The sequence below is a fragment of the Numenius arquata genome, chromosome Z (assembly GCF_964106895.1).
Source record: "Numenius arquata chromosome Z, bNumArq3.hap1.1, whole genome shotgun sequence".
NCBI classification, from domain to species: Eukaryota; Metazoa; Chordata; class Aves; order Charadriiformes; family Scolopacidae; genus Numenius; species Numenius arquata.
The window spans coordinates 74842088-74862086 of record NC_133616.1 but is presented as its reverse complement, the minus strand read 5'-3'; the positions used below and the strand labels follow the sequence as shown (position 1 = coordinate 74862086).

The 19999-nt window shown below is 37.7% G+C and overlaps 1 protein-coding gene across 1 annotated transcript in view; it reads left to right on the top strand.

The window, feature by feature from the left end:
• Positions 1 to 19999, top strand: part of SUSD1 (sushi domain containing 1) — a 44423-nt gene that overhangs the window by 13535 nt on the left and 10889 nt on the right. The window contains exons 8-13 of the mRNA XM_074166117.1: positions 4330 to 4424; positions 6042 to 6231; positions 7200 to 7294; positions 8396 to 8582; positions 17918 to 18011; positions 19081 to 19336. Coding sequence (XP_074022218.1) covers positions 4330 to 4424; positions 6042 to 6231; positions 7200 to 7294; positions 8396 to 8582; positions 17918 to 18011; positions 19081 to 19336 — 917 coding nt within the window. The remainder of the gene's footprint in view (positions 1 to 4329; positions 4425 to 6041; positions 6232 to 7199; positions 7295 to 8395; positions 8583 to 17917; positions 18012 to 19080; positions 19337 to 19999) is intronic.

The following is a 19999-nucleotide window of genomic DNA, read 5'->3' as shown; positions in this document are numbered from 1 at the left end:
ATTGCAGAACAGGAAAAGAATACCTTCCTAATGCAAAAAAAACCCAACCAAACCTTGAAAAAAAAATCAGAAGCAAAATCTGAATCCAGTCTGGAATAAACAGCAGGATCATCCTTCAGGTGTAATTTAACTGTAGACCTACAGCAAAGACAATTTCCATGCAACTGAGAGGGTCCAGTTACCCTCTTTTTAATCCAGAGTTATATTCCTTTTGCTTTGATTTTCCCTTCTTTTTCTATGCTTTATCCCTGTTCCCAGTGACTGATCTCCCCTCTAGCTAGAATTCTCTGGGATTGCAGTTTTTACATCTTCACGTGTACAGTAACAGATGATACAGAAAGACAGCTGAAATGTTTCTGTGGTGGCAGCATCAGTAATTTCCACACAACAATGAATGAGTTACCATTGCTGTCCTAATTTTTACTCCCTGACAATTATAAATAATTCATGTCAACAGTTAGGAGCTTAATAGAAAAGGTGTCACTCACATCTGTGGGCCTTGATTCAAAATGCGTGGTTCTGTCGGAATAAGAACCCTGTCAAACAATTAGGATAATTATAGTCATCGGTGAAAAGGATCTGATTGGCTTTAGTTCTTATAAAAGCCTAATTTGATAAGTTAAATTCAGATTTCTGATAATTTCTTTACTTCCTTGGAAAAACACAGGTGGAGTCTGTGTTATGGGAGGTGGCATTTCTTAGATCGAAGTGATGCAACCCAGTTACAGTTAAAATGAGCAAAAAAAAAAAAAAAAGGGTATCTTTTTGCAAGGATATTTAGGGTTTTGTTTATTTGTTTGTTTGAAACCAAATTAGTAATTACCCAGTTTGTGATGGCAAATACAAGTCCTGGGAACCTCTTTCTGCTGGGGATCATGTGCATTTTTAATCCCAGCCCTTCTAATCCCATCTAATCTGACACCCTTGATTGATACATCTTTCCTTTGTAAGTATGCTTACAAGTGCATTTCTTATGTTTTTGTCAGTCTGGTTCAATACATGAATTCCTCTGTTCCTGATTGTCTCCTGGTAACATCTTTCAACCAAAGGAAGTAGTAAATCATTAGCTATCTGTCTCCTCCTTCCTGCATGACTGTCTCTGCCCACAGCCTTGCTGTTTCTTTGTGGATTTCCTCTGTGTAAACTTTGGGACTGAAGGTAAAAACCTGCTGAAATTTCCCAGTGCTAGTTAAGCTGGAAGCATCTATGTTATTCAAAATGTGAAAAACCCATAAAATTTAGCATGCTACCCTTATCATTTATACGCTAAAAGGTATAAATACTGAATATATGTCTTCATAAAATAAATTCCATGTATACTTGTGAAAACTGCTGTGTAAGAGGGGTTTACCTGTATGGTATCGAACAGGTGCCTTGAAACAGTCTGAGCAGAAGTTCTCTTTGAAACATTGTTTGCTCTCATTTCATTTCTGTGTCTGAACGTGTGTGTGGAGCATGTTAGTAGCAGATGGCATTTGCAGCATCATTCGCAGTTTTCGCAGAATTCAACTGGCAAAACATAAAAAAAAAATCTAACATTTGGATTTCTTTTTTTCTTTCCCCTAAATTGCTTGTACATGTGGGGATTGGTGGGAAGGGCTCTGTAAGAGAATTTGCACATGTGGATGCTCTTTTAACTGCTTGCAGAAGATGGAATGTCAGATTGGAGCTGGTTCTGTCTGCTTTCTGGTAAATGCATTTTTTTCATGCAAGTTCAAAAATGCTTCACTGCGAAGACGTGTCTCAAGCTGAGGTCAGTGGTAGTCAAGTGCTCCTTCAACTGAGGAGTAGTGGATTGTATATGTGGAAGAAGTTGTGGTTTTAATGACTTCAGATACAGAGTTGTCTGTGTGTTGCCTTTTTTTTCAGGATCAGCAGATAGTAACACTGAGTACTGAGACCTGAACTCGCAGAGACTGATAAGCAAAGGATTAGGGTTGATCCTCACAGCACAGGGTTAAGGCAGAAGAGTATGACAAGTAGAGGCATTTAGGTGCTGGATGTAATTACTATGAAGATTTTCCCCACACACTCGAGCATAGAGAGAGGCCCTCCTTAGAGCAGAGCTTTTAAAAGTGGAATGAAAGAGACTGAGACCTCCACTCCTCGTGAATTCTAAAATTATTAGAATTCAATTTCTTTGGCTTTCCTAACATGATTTCTCCCCCTCCAGTACTCACTGGTGCGGTTGATTCACTTTGTTCGGTTTGCCAGCACCTGTCTTTCCTGGATGCTGACAGCTGGGTGCTATTTGCATATCTACCCTCTCTCAGATTTGCCTTTCAGTATTTGACTCTTCCAGGCTATTTTTCCACCCTTCTGCTCTGATCTCCAGGCATCTGCATGTTGTTTCTAGGACCCTTTCCCTTGGGATTGGAAAGAGTGTGAGGGTGGCCTGGAGGTCAGTGGAGCAGCAGTGGCATCCAGTGGCCTTCTTAGTTAATCACAAGTTGAAATTTCTAGTGCTGAAGTATGGGGAAATTGAGGGTCTTCACTTCTCCCATCTCATTTGTGAGTCGAGTGAAACCCATTGATCAAAATCAGATATGTTGAAGACCTGGATGCCTCTGTCTGCTAAGACGTCACACTAAGGCCACACGTGTATAATGCATTTCACGTAAGGAGTTCCCAAGCTCGAAGTCCCTGGCACCATTTGATCTCACAGGACAACTTGTCTGTCAAGGAACCTCTTTCCCTCTAGGTGCAAGAATAGTTTTTTTCAGAGATACATTTTTGCTGTTATTGGATAATGTGTTTATGCTACTAGGATTAATGTTAAACCAAGCACTTACTGTACATTTAAGGAAATATGGTAGGAAATTGTCCTACTATTTGAAAGCTAGTGGAGTAAAGAAAAGGAGCAAATACATTCACTGCCAATCTGAGTTGTGACCAGAAGGAGCTTTGTTCTTAGCTCTTGGAGGATATTTGATTATCTTGTCACGTGAAGGCAACTGCTCTGTGTCTGATGACAGCAGTGAGACAGCTGCCTAAAAAAAGAACGGATGAGTTGATCTTCCTGGCTGTGCTTTCTCTCTGAGGCATAAACCAACTGTTTAAAGTGTAAATTAGCACAGGTACGTTGAGGGATATATCTCTGGCTGCTACAACTGTATTCCCTGCATGCTTAGTTTTGTGGGCTTCATCCTTTTAATCTCGTGTTTGTTCTGAAAAGTGCTTTACTGTGGCTGTGTTACTTAATTTTATTGATTATAAAACAAGGAGAAACATCGTCTTTTAAAAAGCAACCCAAACAAATAATGAACCAAAACATTCACTCAGCTGCAAAGCCCCTTTTTTCCAATCTAACACAGAAGCTTTCTTAAAATGCTTTAATGCAGGTTGTTGTATTCAGGAGAGTCTTTTTTTTTGAAGTTTGTGGACTTACTGGTATCCTCTTTTTCTTACAGACAGTTCTTTTAAATCTGCTTGACCCTTTAATTTGCAGCTTAATGACACTTCTAATCCATGAGATCCAATGGTCTGCAAAGCCTTCAAGCTGTTTTGTGAGTGTCTCATTCTTTAGAAGACAGACCATTGCATGTCATGAGATCTAGATGCTGGCAGCCAAGTTCAAGGAGAATGTAGAAGTATATAAACTTCTATAGGTGGCAGAAGTAGTGGATTTTGGGCATTGTTTATTGCTCTTCATTTTTGGTGGTGTAACACTGTCATAAGCACACTTTAATGAAAGACTTTGACCAGGTATATCTATGCATGGTACAAGTTTAATGTATTATGATTATGAGGTACATCTGAAGCAGAGCAAAGTGTCTTTTCTCATTGGCTCTTGTGCTGGGTTTTCACCTGGTATGAAAGATTCTAGTCTTTAGTACAGTACATACTGACAATCCTTGTGTAAGAAACAATGCTATTGTGTACTTATGCTGTTATATATAGAAACATATCAGGAGTCTGATGGAGTTAATGAGCTTGTTCCTTTGCTGTCAGGAAACTGTAATGTGGTTTTAATGACCTCTTCAAGATCTATAAAGTCATTAAAATTAAAATGGTTCTACACTAAAATGCAAGCCTAGCAAAATATTTTGTTTTCATTAGTCATGGTAGTTTATGTAATGCTGCCTGTGTGTTTAAAGTCTTCACAGTCATTAGTTCAGAACATGCTTCTTCAGTTAGCCTTCTATTTTAATTTTAGGAGCTGACACAGTTAAGGGAAAAATTAGCTACCTAACTTCTGTCTACCTTGTTTTATTTCTCTTGTTGGAAAAAAACAGAAAAAAAGAGGAAGAAATAATAAATTTCTCTAAACATATTAAGATTTGCATGAGAAATAATATTTTCTTTCTGTATTCACATTTTTGCTCACAGAGGAGGAATTATTCAGTAACTTGTCCATATTCAATGAAACGTGTGTGAAGTGGCAAAGGAAAACTGGAAGACTGGGAATGCAGGAAACGTACACAGTAAGTGGGGCAGTATTTGAGATTGGGAGTAGCTTTGTCCTGGTTAATTCTGGTGAGTCAGCAGTGGAGATTTGTTTTGTGGGTTTTGTTTGTATGGTAATTTGTCTCGCTCTTCCCAGTGAACTGCCTAGAAACATAAAGGCGGCTGAGTTAGGAAAGGAACAAACCCCTGTCCTAAAGTTAGGTTAAAAAACTCAAAAGCTGTTGGGGTCCCATTCCAGTAAATCACCTAAACATTTGCTTGAAACTATAAGAAGCGTTTCAGCACAGCTTTATGTTTTAGTGACATGCCGTTGTAGAGCTTAAGGTCACGTTGACATAGAAAGCATTGCAAAACTTGAGCTCTGTCCCTGTCTGTGATGCAAACATTTAAAGTAAACAGCGTATCACTTGCAGATACTGGATGTAACTTGTTTTAGAAATACAAGGTATATTGAAATACCATGCCTTGCTCAAGAGGTTCAACCATCTTATATTTGAACATTTTAGGATTATTTTTTAAGGAAAACTGAAAGCAACATAGGTAACTACTTTTTTTTTGCCCTTTTTTTTTTTTTTTGCTATCTATTCTATAATCTGGAAAAAAAGTTAAGATATAAGTTCTCAGAAACAAATGGTTCTTTCAGCGTTATCAAAAGCCAAAACAATATGATAAGAATTCCCTTGCTTTGGGAATGACAGCATCCTAAGAAAGGTTATTTTTTTGGGCATGTACAAATAACAAAAAAAGAAAAAGGGGATTATTTAGGATCTCCAGAGTGGGTAGGTTAATGTGGAAAATATGTTTTAAGGTTGGGTAATAATTTTGGAAAATAATCTTTCTCCTCCTGTGTTACAAACCAAATTTTTACTTTGACTGCTTTTGTTGAGCACTGCTGAGATGGAAAAAACAAGTTCCCAGTTACCCTAACAGTTCAAAACCAGTGCTTTTCATGTACCTATTGGTAACTGGCAAGCTGGGGATTTCTGGTGTAGTGTGCTCTGTGTGCGTGCTTTTGCATGAATTCAGCTATCTACAAGACCCTTCAGAATAGTCAAAACTGAGGATGATGAGGGCAAAGAGTACATCAGTAAAGTTCAGAACACAATCTGGACTGCCTTGAGCTCAACTAGATAAGTTTAGTTTGTCCCTTCATCTCATACAAACAACAAGTTTCTTTTTCACTGCAGTGGAACAATCTTAGGGAAGCTTGTCTTTGTTGTTTGACATTCAGTCCTACTACTGATTCTGTAGGGCAAGGGGAAAAACTAGAAAAAAGAAAAGAAAGTAGTAAGCAGATGTAGTTTATATCTGTGTGCTGTAAAAAAGAAAGAATATTTACTTATAGCTTACTATTTGTGTAGGAGGCATTTGTAGGGTCCCCGTTATAGATTTCTTCTATTTATTATAGAACTATATAAAAAAAATATTCATAACTTTGTCAGAAGAAACTAAATATCTGATTTATTAAGCCATCTTGTTGCACCAAAACAGTGAGTCACGAGCCTATTTTTTTGATTGAGGTCATATTCTAAAACAGATGTAATCCTAGGTTCTCAAGGCTTAACTGAACTAGTATTATGAATTTTTGAGAGCCACAACCAATTACACCATTGTTTTTGTTAATCCTTCAATAGTTTCACATACTGGGCAAAAGATGGGATGAGAAGACGTTCTCAGAAGATGCAGTATTTAACATCACTACAAGTGAAGATGATCCAAAGGTGTGTTTAGATCTCAGCTCTGGCAGTAACTACGTGGTGAATATTACTACCATCTCTTCCACAAACATCACTGTCTCAGTTATGGTAGCAGTTCAGACAAAGGGTAGGTTGGACTTTGCGTTCTCTGTGCTTATAGAAGACCTTACTGTGCTGCAGAGTTCACTGTTTTGAGTCCAGCAGACAGGATAACACACATGTAGCCACCATCACCATCTTCTCTTTCTGCAAGACTTTTTCCTTTCTGCTAACTGTGGCCATTGAGTCTAAGCAAACAGAACGGTGGCAGTAAGTCCCCTTCAGAAAGATCTGGCAAACTTGCTTCTTCAGGATTTGTCTTCTGGCCAAGGCAGGATTGGTACCGTGGCATTCCTGGCTACATGCCGGAATTTCAGTCCGTGGTATATTGCTTACTGGTTTCCATTTCATGCCTTGAAATCTGGTTATCTGCCTGTGGGAGAATTCCGAATTGCTGAGCTATGTGATACTAATCTAAGTAATGTGAATGTTATAGATAATGTTCCTATGTTTAGTGATGAGCGGTGTTCTGGCAGTTTTTCAGTAACTGTAGAGAAGGCATTTTCTAACAGCAGGTTTCTGAAGTATTTTGGTCATGGAAACTTTAAGTTTGCCTTCTGACATACTAATTTTGATGAGACAGACCTTGAGAAGTAATTGCCTTTAGAATCCACAAAAATGCTTTTTCTCATGTGCTTTTTCCTGAAGGGCATCAACTGTGACAAATTGTTCTGTGATAACTTTATTTCCCTCAGAAGGTCTGAACCCCAGGATCTTTCTGTTATTATAACCTCTCTAGGTTGGACAAATAAATCCTATCTTGATTTCCTGAGTAGCCTGCTTGGGTTTATCCGAAAGACATTTTCTCTGGAACGTGTTCATGCTTTATTTACTGTGTTTGTTCATTCAAAAAGGAATAAGATTTTACTTCCTTCTCAGAAGAGAATGAAAATAAAAACCTTTTTTTTGATTTTATTTTCAGCTGTTCATATTCAATTAAGTTGAAGAAGGTGAAGTTCTTGTAATAAGTTGTTCCCTTTTTTATTGTCTCTACAGTAAAGGAAGCTTTTGATAATGTAGTAATTTTTAATGAGACCTGCTTGAAATGGCGGAGAAGTGTCAGGGGAACTGATGTGGAAGACAGATACTCAGTAAGTGACAATCTGTATTTTGAATCTAGAAAACAATTTATATCAATCACCTATGTGGAAAAAAAAATGTAATTTTTCAAACACTCACTGCTAACAGCGTTCCTTATACTAATCGTGTCTCTTCATGAAAACCCAGGGAGTAAGCCTCAAAAAAGAAAGAAACCACCATGGTCTTTTGTACTTTGCTGTTTCTTGCTTATTTTTCCCCCGTTCTACTCTGTTTTGCCCTCGCTAACTGTACTTTCAACTTTGTCATGTTCAGGCCTCAGACAGCTCTGTTCCAATCCCAGAGTCAGTCCACTCTGTCTTGTGACATGCCTTCAGTCTTCCCTCATCCCAACAGGGCATTTCTGTCTCTGCCAGACTCTTGACCACCTGCTGTTGTCTCAAATCTCTGTGCTAAGAGGTGCTCAGAGGCTATCTAAAGGCATAGTATGTATTGAAAGGAAAATAAGCACATGATTAAAATACAGCAAGCATTTTAGTTTTCATTAACGGTGGAATGATCAGGAGAGGCCTTAACTTCATGATTATTTGGGACATAACAACAAAACAAACACATACAAAATCCACCTGAAACACAAAACCCCCCATGGTTCTGTCAATTTGCCTGGAAACATAGCTGTTTGTAGGCAGATCCTCGAAGGTACTTGGCATTTTGACATAGGTCAAAATGACTTGATTTTGACTTGATCCTCAGGGTCAAACCAGAGGGGTAGCTGTTCATGTGAGCTTACTTTTATAACTCCTCACTTTGCATTATGAGGAAATACTACAATGGAAGTGCGCTATTACTGGAAGCTTGTACGTTAGCAGGAAATCAAGAATTGGGGGAAATTATAGTACTAATAAAAAAAGAGGATAGACTAGGAGAAGGAGAAGTGAAAGAACTAGGACAATGTCAGAGCTGATCAAGAGGGACTGAAGTTCTTGTCAAATTTTGGAAGCATTTGAATTTGAATAAATGTCAGTGCCAACATTTTTGGTACTCTCTATGCAGTGATGTGGTTTTCTGCTATTTTTTCTAACTTAGACATAACATGACTGAATGCAGATACATTAAAACATTGCAATTTCTATGTATTGATTGTTTGGTTACAGTTTCATGTACAGGGCCAGCGCTGGTATCAGAAGAAATTCTTTCATGAAATGACCTTCAACCTTACCACACACAAGCAGGCTCCAGAAGTCTGCTTTGATTTGCAGCCAGGCACCAATTACTCTGTTAATATTGCGATGGTAGCTTTGAATTTTTCAGTGCTTGTTTCCATGACAACACAAATCACAGGTAAGTCCTGCCATTTATTTTACGAATTTACAAAAGCATCTATTGGGTTCCAGAAGCTCAACTGAAACAGGATTGTTGATCTGTGTTGTATGCTGGGTTGGCAAAGTGCTCTTTTCATGCTCAAAGTTTTTCATTATTTGATTTCACAGATTTCATAGAGCTGACAATCCAGCAGCAGAAGGGGGAGAGAAAGGGGGGTACAGTGTTCTGAAGTGTCATTTTGGCACAGCAGGGAAAAGATAGTTTGGTGTGTTAGACAAAAGATTGATATATAGGAGAGGGGCATTAAATTCCCTCTCCTATTAGAGGCTAATAAGTCATGTTTTCAGTACGAGTTCTCGCCACTGTGAAGTGGAAATAATGGCACAACTGCACTTAGAATTGGGTATTCTTGACAACAGGTATCAGTAAAGTCTGCAAGGATCCAAAATACAGAGAGTCCTGCAAGTACTTCAGAGACATACCTTCATCTGTTATTGTTAAAGTACAAAACATAAAAGGCATTTGAGCAAATGAGGCTCTCTAAGGAGTGTCTCGGCTTCACTGTTTGTATGGCACTAAACTGCTGTGATAAAAAACATCTCTCATTTTTATCTCATTTTTTATTTATAACAGTTTTGCACCATCCCTGTACTGTGAGACTTTCTGATTAGGTTATTACTGTTACACTGTGAAGTGCAGTGTTTGGTGCTGGTTTCGTTCTTCCTATTGGGGCCACAGATTGGAGTAACTAAAAAAACATTAAAGCTCTCTGAGTGTCTATAACTCTGTTCAGCCACTAGATGGAACCAGTTCTCTTCTGACTGCTCACGAAGGATGAGATTCGTGATGGTTTTGAAATTAACAGTACTGCAATATTTTTTAACAGTAAGTCTAAGGTTTTCAAGCTTCATGAAAGGAAAACATCTCTTGTTTCCCAAAGCTACTGTTTCGGATATACAATTACCTGTATTATTTTTTTTTAAATGAAATTAGAGTAATGATTTGATAATTCATTTTCAGAAGTTTCCTAGCTGTCACTCAAAACTAGAGTCCATGAGTTCATGAGTACATGTAGCTTTGTAAAAACTAGTAAGCTGTCTCAGAATTTGGTTGACTGAGGTAATTTTTGAATACATGCTCACAGTAAAGGTGGAACTCTGTACACTTGTCATCCTGTGATATTTCCTAAACTCTGCAGGATTGCATCAGGTCAGTTACTCAGCAGAGCTCTAGAGAACACTTTGCAGCAGGTGCTTGGGAAATGGTATTTGTGCCTTAGCAGCTGGCATGTTTCCCTCTCTGCTAAACTAGTGCTTAACAAATGCATATGCATAGCCCCAAAAAAGGTATTCGCGTAAAAGTTAGGTCATTTCTATTTTGAAAGAAGATCCCGCTACACAAGCCGTTTTATATCTGGTAGTTACTTTTTTTAATGAGCAATAATAGGTAGGTGTTTCTCTGTCATTAGCAATCTTCACCCAAAACTTGCCATGCAAACACTCTGTGTTGTGCTTTTCTTAATGGAAGCCAAAGAATATAAGTAGGTCTTTTTGCAATTGAAATTGAGTGAAAATTAAAAAGCCAAAAGTGATCATGCTGCAAAGCTCACCAAATAATAATTTAATGATAAATGATAATTTAAATAAGATGTTAAATTTGTTTCTATTTCAGCTTATCTAAAATGAAAAGGATACATTTAAAATAATTCTTCTAGCATTGTCCCTTTGACTTCTATGTCTTACGTTTCAGCAATTGCATTATCTGTACAAACAACTTAATTTATATAAAAACTAATTGTAATTTTTGAGTGGGTGTGTAATTTGCTTCTTCATTTGTCCAGTTATTTCGTAATCATGTCTTTTGTTAAACCAGATGATTGTGTTTCCATGGTGGGTGGAGTGATCTTGATCTATCTGCCAGTTTAAGTCTCAAAAGTGTTTTTTGGCTCTGGTGGTTTTCTGGCTAAATGGTACTGTATACATGCAAGATATATGTTAAGCACAGAGGCTCTAAGGAAGCTGACTTACAAAACTGTTTTACTGTTGATGTACTGGAGGTGGCCTCATTTGTTGTCTAAGGCTTCATATGATATCCTGTTAACAAATGCACAGTTGGTTGGTCTGTTTCCCCAGTTGGAGGCAAATCCGCATGATGTATCTCTTTCACTTCCACACACCTCACACGTTCTGAGAGTTCGGGAAATCTTAACTGTGGAGTTTCAACTACTGTGAAGAGACACATCCCAGACGGTTGGCTGACCACTGCCTAACAGGCTTAATTTCCTGACAAGTGTAGTCATCTCTGTAAATTCTGAAAGACTTCTACAGAATGTACTAAGCATGTATAGTGCTAGCAATCTGCTTGGGTCTTTTTTCAAAAAGGAAGATTTGTAAGTGCGTGTTAAGAAAACTGCTCCTGTATGCTGAATATCTATATTTAAATCTATATATCTCCTGAATGATGATATACTATATCCATAGTATTACTAAAGAAAACAAGAACTTGCGACTTAAAAGCCTGCTTTTCTCCCAGGCAAGTAGCATCCTTTAAAAATAGTTCTGTGATGAACACAAAGTTGGTTTTGCCCCTCATCTTGTGGACGGTACATATAGTTTAGGAAATGCTTCGTGGATCACTGAAATTCTGTTCCTTTCATACTTCCAGTAACAGGTGTTTTACACAGTCTTTCATGTCAGCTTATTTTAGATAAGCTCTCAGCACCTGTCTACTTGAGATAGGAAATTGAGTCAATTATGAAAAATGATAAGGCAGTGATTATATTGTAGTTGTAAAAAGATGGTAGCAAGATTGTCTTTTAAGCAAAATGGGAGTTTGTGTCTGTTTCCAAGGAAGGAAAGGAGTATCTTGTGGGTGTACTTTCTCATTCATTATTTCTGTTGGGATTACACTACTTACACGTGGCTCTGTTCCTTGTACTTTTTGGAGATCGTTTATTAAGGCATGCTCAAATGAGGCATTGTTCTTAATTTCATTATCTGTTTTCATATAAGAATTTAAGAAGACTGAATTTTGTAACCACTTCCTAGTGTTTGAAAAACAGAATAATAGAGCTAATGCTTTGGCTCTTGCTTTTAATATCCTGATTAACTTTTTCAGTTGGGTCACATTAAGATACTACTGATATTTGAATCTGCTTGCGAGCTTTGGGATACGTTCTTATGATGGATGTGACAAAAATGTGATCTTCGGGAAGTTCATGAATACCTACTTATTTCAGTGTCTGGCTAGCTTTTTTTTTATTTTAGAGCAGACCACTGTGACCTAAGATGTCGTACTTACCAGACAGAAAATTTTCTGGACACTACAGGTAGCTCTTTTGTGCCTGAAATACTAGATTACCTTTTCTTCTTGTAAAATAATTCATGTGAGATTCAATGATGATTTCTCATTACTCTTCCTCCTCTTGATTTTTTGCTTAAGAGTTAAGGTCTATTTTGAGTTTGTTCTGTGCTTACTGTTCACACGTGCTGTCATTTCCTACATATTTGTACATGCACTTTCCAGTGAGTTTGGGTAGGTCTGACCTCAAGCCTGTGTACCCTCAGGCAGTTGTAGTAGTTTGTTTCTCATCTGCTATTCTTTTTGTTTTAGTCCAGGATATACCTGCAGGCCACATACTCTTGTGTGTGTGGATCCTCTCTGTCTTTGTATGAACACGTTAGTCAGAAAATAGACTCACAAGCAGGGAGTCTAGAAAGTGATTTGAATGAGAAGAATTAATTCCATCACGTACTAAGTATACTCTTGTAGAGCCCTGCACTTTGGTCTCAGTATGTGAAAAACATACTGCATTACAGATCAGGTTGTAATGTCTAATTTGTTTGCCCGCCCATGGATGTACACACACACACACACACACACACACACACCCCATAAAAGATAAATTATTGTTCTGCTCTGTTGTATGATGGAAAAGATTTACACTTGTTCTTTCATAAAGGGACTTCTTTAAGGTCTGGAAAAGGAGGGAAACCCCAAATCTGCTTTCCAGTGAGGAAGTGAAAGACTGTTGGAGATGTGGTGATCTAGCTGTGACAGCTCTTACTTGGACAGCACATCATGTCCCTCCAGAGAGAGAGTCCATTTCAGTGTGCAGCTTCAGACCATGAGTATTGCAAAGAAGGGAGTTTCTGATTTATGTAATGGGGAAAGGGGAGTGATTAAAACCTGAGCATGATTTTTTTTTTTTTTTTTATGTAGACAGTAAGTGGCCAGTCCTTTAAACACTTTCATATATATGTTCATGCACACACTATCTATTTTTATGCAGAGACTATTCAAATGCATGATGTTTAAGTTCATATGAACTCTACTTCTCTGTTACTTTTCTGGCTTCCATCATAGCAAGAATTTTTTCGTAAATATTTTTGAAGTTGTGATTGTTCTGATCACCTCTGTCATTCAATTTACAAAGCACTTGGTATAGGTGGTACAGAATATGCTTTATAGGCAGTGCTTTACATGCTGAGCAAATTCTTTGCATTTTTAGGCTTTTCTGTCTGTGTGAACTGGGAGTTCTTTAGTATTGCTTCAGGTAGTCCTTTACAAATTCATAGCGATGTATCTGCATCAGCCGTTATGTTGTCCTTAAATCGTTAAGTGTAATTAGCATAAAGTAAAATGAAATGCAAAATGGAAAAAAAACAATATAAGAATATGGTACAATGGGGAGGATCATAAATTCTTTTGAGCTATGAATTTATACATGAACAGGTCACACATTCATCATGCTAGTATTTCCATTTTTAACATACAATCTTTAAAGAAGATTCAAACGGTCATTTTCTGTAGATGTGGTCTTGATTTATTCAACCTCCTTTCCTTCCCTCCCTTCTTTAAGAAATGTCTTTCTCCAAGTTAAAAATCACTTCTCACTCTTTGTTAAAGCAATTATACTGTATTATGTAAACTTAATTACTCTTCAGACAGTAATACAAATGGTAAAAAACATTGTCTATTGTATCAATATCTGTACCTTACTTTTTTTTAAATTTTACAGCAGTGTTCTTGACTTCCTTGTTTTAAGATTCAGTAAAAAAACTTTTTATACATAAAGCCCTCAAAGTAACCATTAAAAAAATCTCTGTTTGCAGGAAGTGAAGATCACACAAATGGTGTTATGTCAGCAAAGGGTTGTTTCAGTTAGAACTTTGCTCTAAGAGGAATATTTGACTTCCCTGAACTTGGGAAGAAGAGTTGCCATCTATTTTTGGACTTTGTGGTTCAATTCCATTATTATTTTTAAAGCTTTATCATTAGCACAAAATGATGAAGGGAAGCCATAAAGAGGGCTAAGCTGGCACCAAGCAGCAATGTTTTTTAAATAAGGTACAAATCATTCAGTTTAACAGATTTTGTGCGTATCCATATATAGGGTGGAATGGAAATGGATTTGTGCATTAATTTTTGACACGTCTATATATAGGAAACTTAGAACCTTTCTTGCCTGCATTATGTATATCCCAAGGTAAGTGTTGTCCAGAGTTAAAGCTTCAGAGCTGTACAAAAGGTCAGATGACAGGAAAGGCATTAAATATTACTGTTACCATTATTGCAGACTGTCATAAAAGTGCCTGTGTTCCTTGTTTCCTTGCAGCTGTTTACCTCTGAAGTCCTCAAACTGCAGCAGTAAACAGTATTGGCAAAACAACAGGGCTTTAAAACAAGAAGTGAACAGCTCATTTCCAGGATTAAAGAGAAAAATGTAGCTGTTCCGTGTTGAAATCCTTTCATGATAACTATCAGTGAACTGCTTCCAACATTCTAGCTTTTTCTGAAGAGCATGATTAGAGTTTAACACCAAGCAGGCTTTTGCTCCAGTGCTGAGGCAGGTGCTCTTTCCCTCCGCTGTTGCAATGGTTGGCACCTGCTGGCGTACACTTCTTTCCTGTGGCCTTCATGTTCAGAGGGAGACTTAGCAGGTGGATTCTTACTGTAGAAAATGAGCCTGTATAGGAAACGTCCCAGTGTTAGTAACACAAGTCCTGCTCTAAGCACTTCCTTGTCATAGCAGTGCTATCTCTGGGTATGCTTGCATTTCTGGCTATGTTCTTCTATGTTTTCCTGGTGCTGCTACAGATGTGTTACTCTGTTCTGCTGGTGAAGAGTTTAAAAAACAAAACAAAAAACTTTAACAAAGGCAAGGCGCTAACAGCACCTGAACAGAGTGGAGAACCTTTCTTCTCACAGCCCACCTAGTGCAAATCCTCGTCTCTCTGTAGCATTCCCCCTTTCCCTTCACCTGTTCTAGATGGTGTTAAGTTAGTATTTTTTCCATGTGGATTTTTAAGTCTGGAAATAATTACGACCTCACAGCAGACTTTTTTTTAAAAAAAATGTTAAGTTTCTGGGAAGATGCTTCTTTTAATAAAAGTTTGTAGTGGCCAAATACTGCATATGGAGTAACTGCTTCCAAGTTTCCTTTCTGGTCACTGAAGCAAAAATGACATCCATTTCTTTCATTTATTATTAGTATTATTATTGCTACTTCACATTGTTGCAAGCTCTTCACTTTTCATAAAACAAGCAGATTGTCTTTGGTGTGTCTGATGTTTGTAGTAACTAGTAGTTTTTACCAGCAACTGAAAATGGCAAAAGACTCCAAGCTTTAAAAGCACTATGTCTTTTTTCAAATGGTGCTCTCTTTGGCCCACTTACTGTGACTGCCACTGCTCTATGGCTGTTTATTTTCATGTTTTGCATTTTTCCTGTCAAATTATAGAAAATAAAAAAATGTAATCCTTAGGAACTTCGTCAGCAGTCTTTTTGTCCCCTGTTCCCCCTTGCACTGCTTATCTGGAAAAAAGATGCAAAACTGTTGCCTGCAATACACATTCTGGCTGGCATTAAAGAAGAAATTCCCAAGTTGTTCTTGGAAATTGGAAAATTCTCAAGAGAAATTACTCTCCTGGTGGTATTGGATGCCAAGGGAAAGGAAGATAGGAGAAATGTACCAGATGAACCTACACTGACAGATGGGTTTTCCTGTCACTTAGTGCACTGGCAACATCTGTGCTGAGGAACCACTGAAGTTAAGGGAGGGTTTACAGTTCTTAAGTTCTATTTGATTAGGTTTGCACAGCGCAAAGGACATAAAGGTTGGCTGTCAAATATTATTTGTTCATTTATTTTGTTCAGATAGAAGTACTGTCTCTACATTTTACAATATCTGCAGCTGCAGAAGTATTGCAAAGACCCTCCAAACTAAATGCCATTTCCTGTTCTTACAAGCAGCCATGCAATGCACTTCATTAATTTAGAAAACTACGTGAGAGGATTTTCCGCCCTGTCTCTTTTAGAGGGGAGCCACTGTAGAACAGTGTAGAATCAGGCTCTGCTAGATATAAATCTTTTTCTCTTTTCAATCCTAAACATTCGTAGCTGGTTTCTTCACTGGGAGTTCACCCATAGCCTGGTTTTGAAGAGGAACTACCAGAGTAATTAATTTGGCTGGGTAAGCTTTCAGGAGGTTCTCTTGAGGGTGATTTTTGCCAAGGGCAAGGGAGGATTTTTCTTGCCAGGGATGCTTGTATGGCCTGTTGTCTTTATTTTGGGCATACTGTGCTTAAGTTGTTCCTTTCCCGTGTTTCATCTGTTTAAAGCAGAGATCATGTAGGCTTTCAAATTTCTTTTTCATAGGCTACAAAGACAAGTTTTTGTTTCCCTCATATAAGACAATTTCTCCTTTATTTGAGTCTTTCTTACAGTCATCCTCTGCAATGGTTTCACTTAGCTCTGTTGGACTGATGATTGGAACTGCAGACACTGTGAAATGATCACACCTTGGCCTTCTGAACCTCTGGCGGTACTACTGTAGTGTTACAAAAACCTGTTTCTGAAGCTTTTTAGAACAGCCTTTCCCCTTTTTTTCCCCTGTTATTATTTTGCCATGTACTAATATGCTCTTCCTTCTAAGTTCAAAAGCAAAAAAAATCTTGTTAGTAGCCCCAAGTTTATCATCTTGTACTTTATACTGGTGAATTTCATCCCATTTTTGCAAAACAACAGCTGTTAAGGGGATTCAGTTCTTCTTATATAGTGTCTCCATACTGCTTTGGTTTTATACTGTGTAACATTTGTATGAGCAGCAAAATTCATCTGTACACACCTGGATTTTGCACCATGATTGTTAACAAAGTGCCAGACTTGTAGTTACTTTATTTAGTCTTTGAGGAACTCCTCTAATAACCTTCCCGCACTCCAGTACTTCTGCTTCCAGCATGCTGTATTTTGCTGGCTCCCAATTTACCCCTTCACTGTTTTTCTACCAAGCCTCATTTTCTCCTGCTGAACCTAATGGTTTTCTATCTTTTGACATACATGTGCAGCTACCCGTATATCAGCTGTTTGAAAAATCCATGCATCTCAGCAAGATTTCACCGGGTGTGACTTACCTTCAGCAAATCTGTATTGGCTTTCTTTTGTTTGTCTCCATGACATTGATTAGTTGTTCTAACAGTGCTCTGAAGCTTGGTTTTCTGTATATAAGCACTGCATTTGTTACTCTTTAGTCAGATACCACATCAGAAGCTTGATAGACCAGTTTTCAAACAACGTAGCAATACCAGTAAATATCTGTGCTAATTCTTTCAGACTTCGGGGGTAGGTATGTCCGTGCTTCACACCCTGCCCTCTCGGTTGTGTACATTGAAACTCTTTCCATTTTTGCTTCCAGCCTAACAGTGGTAATTTCCATTATCGTAGCATCAGTCGATGTCTGTGTGCAGCTGTCGTCATTGCTATTGAAATTAAAGGCAGAAGTGTTTGTTCAATGTTGGACTTGATGCAAATTCCCACTAGAACAAATTAGAGCTCTGTACCCATATTGAAATCCAATTTAAGGGGCTGGATATTGCTACCTGACTGTGAGCAGTAACTAAAGAAGTTGCTTTCTTGAAAGTGCTTTTGGCACTAATTGATTCTTCTTTATTCATACCGTTTTATTTCTTGTAGCGGGCTGTGTGTCTGGAGTTTCATCTTTTTATTCTCCTTGACCATTTCAGTTAGTCTAATAAATAATACTGCTTCTTCCAACAAATCTTTCCTGTCTGATTTCTGTGTAGTCTACCATAATTTTGGGGCATCCCTTCTTTTTCTCAGCTAGCAGATGTGCTTCAATACAGGGCCTTGAGTTGGGGCTGCCATGCCACCAGGCTCATATTTGTTCTGTGTTTTTCTTGACCAGACTGCTTATGTTGCCTGCAGACTTCAGCCGTCAGGGGTTTGAAGCTCAGTTAACAGAGGAAGTTTTGGGGGAAAAAATAGCTAGTAACCCTCATGCCTGAAGTATTTCTAATACCTCTCTGAAGCACTGGTATTCGTTTACTTTTTAGATCCCCCTTTCCCAGATGTAGAATTTGTTGCAGTAAAAGGTTCTGCACCCTTGCTCAGACTCCGGAAAGCAGAAGATCGAAATGGGCCAATCAGGTTTGTCTTTGTGGACTCTTCACCCTTTCAAAAAACATTCTGCAGGTTTATGTTACTTACATATTGGAACTTTTTGTGGGGATTAGATTATTTTTGTTAGTGAAACCTTAAGCTGTAACTCCCAGTTTCTCCTCCCTTAGCAGAATAATATTTGGCTTCAGACTCTTCCCTGCTTTCTGGAACAAAATTCTGTTTTTGATAATTCTGAGTTTTCACTGTTGGTTTTGGTCTTTTTTCCTTTATCCACAGTGAAGTCACAGGATATTTTTATTGATGGATCCAAGTAGAGGTCTACCCATGTGATTTTTGTTTTCCAGCAAATTCATGCAGCCAGTACATTTGTGTTTTTTTCTAGGAGCCAGAGGAAGTGGTGAACAATGTCTGTAATTATGGATATTCTGAAGTAGTGTTTTTATATTAGTGTATTGCTACCAAAATATGTTTCTAGAGAAAAAAGATTTACAGCTTACTAAATGCTGTTTGTGATAGCAGGAACAAGTAATTGTAACGCGGCATTACACTAAAATATTTGAAAGCTAACAAGTTTCAGGAAATGACTAGTGTAACAGCTCTAATAATTAGTCTTCCTATGCTTGGATACCATGGACTAAACATTGTTTTGAGAGGTCTGAAGGCAGATTTGATTAACTTTTTACAAATAGTATTTGTCCTCCTCCTTTAAACAGAAGAAGTTTGTTTCTGGGAAATTATGAATCATTTTTAGAGGCCAATGATGTATTGTTTCATAGGTGAGCTTATGTGTTAGATGAGAGGAGCAAGAAATAGCCTGCAATAACTCAGTTTGATGCTCTTCTGAACATGAATAAACAGGTAAAGTTAGTGGGCGTGTCATGAGGAGGACCAGAGCTAAACTGTGCATGCAGTGCTTTTGGTTCAAAATGCAGTGAACCACACAGAGAGAAATATTTCAGTATAAGAAGCATTTGTGTTGGACATTGATAATAAAAAATACTTGAGAGGCTACAAATAGACAATGTGAATGAATGAATGTCTGATGCTTAGTACATTGAAGTGAGGGCTAACATTTACTTTTTTTGTTTCACTCTAGTCTTTATCAAGTGATTGTGCTTCCTCTGGGTTTGCAAAACACTTTTGTTTGTGACTCCTTTGCTGCTGCAACTTTCTTTAGTACCACCACTGATGCTAAAGGATATGTGGCAGCTGAATTTCGGGCGAAGGATGTTGCTGATAACATGTCAATTGCTCTTGGAGACAGACATTACTACGGGAAGTTTTATAATGCTCCTTTAAAGCTGGGAGAAGAGTATTGCGTGTTTTTGAGAATAATAAGTGAGTGGAACAAGGTAATGGATATTTTAAAACCTTTTCTTTACACGTTGAATGAAATGTTGCTAGGGAAAAAACAGGAAAATGTTAGCTTTGTGTTAAATTTTTTATGTTGTTGCCAAGGATCTGTTAGTTGACAGAATCGGATTAAATCTGAAGCTTTTTAAATAACTCTTGAAATTCCTTACAGATATTTATGTCATTATAATGTCATTTATAATTATAAATCCAGAGCAACTCTGGATTCCAAAAGGCAAACAATGGAAAATACTAAAAAAGAATGGCCATCGCTGCTCTCAGTAATTGCAGCCGTCTTTATTGGGCCAGAATTTAGTGAAAGAGATTAGTATGAGAATCTGAAAATTATTCCTTAGCAATAAAAAATGCACCCATTTTAATTTTTAATTGAATGTTTCATAGCAAAAAAAATATAGTACCAGTTCTCCAAAATGACAAGGAAAAACAGATTTCATCATGTGTGTTACCTTCCACATAGAAATGAAAGTCAACTCCAGCTCCCTTGGGAAGCCTTGTGGAATAAAGGATATTACTAGCATTATTTTTTTTTTTTCATTTTAAAGTAAATGTGTTGTAATTAGAAACAAAAAGTTTCTAAAATGTACATCTCAGCTGTTTTCGTGTTCCAGTGTCTTGCCACCCATGACATCATTATGCTACTA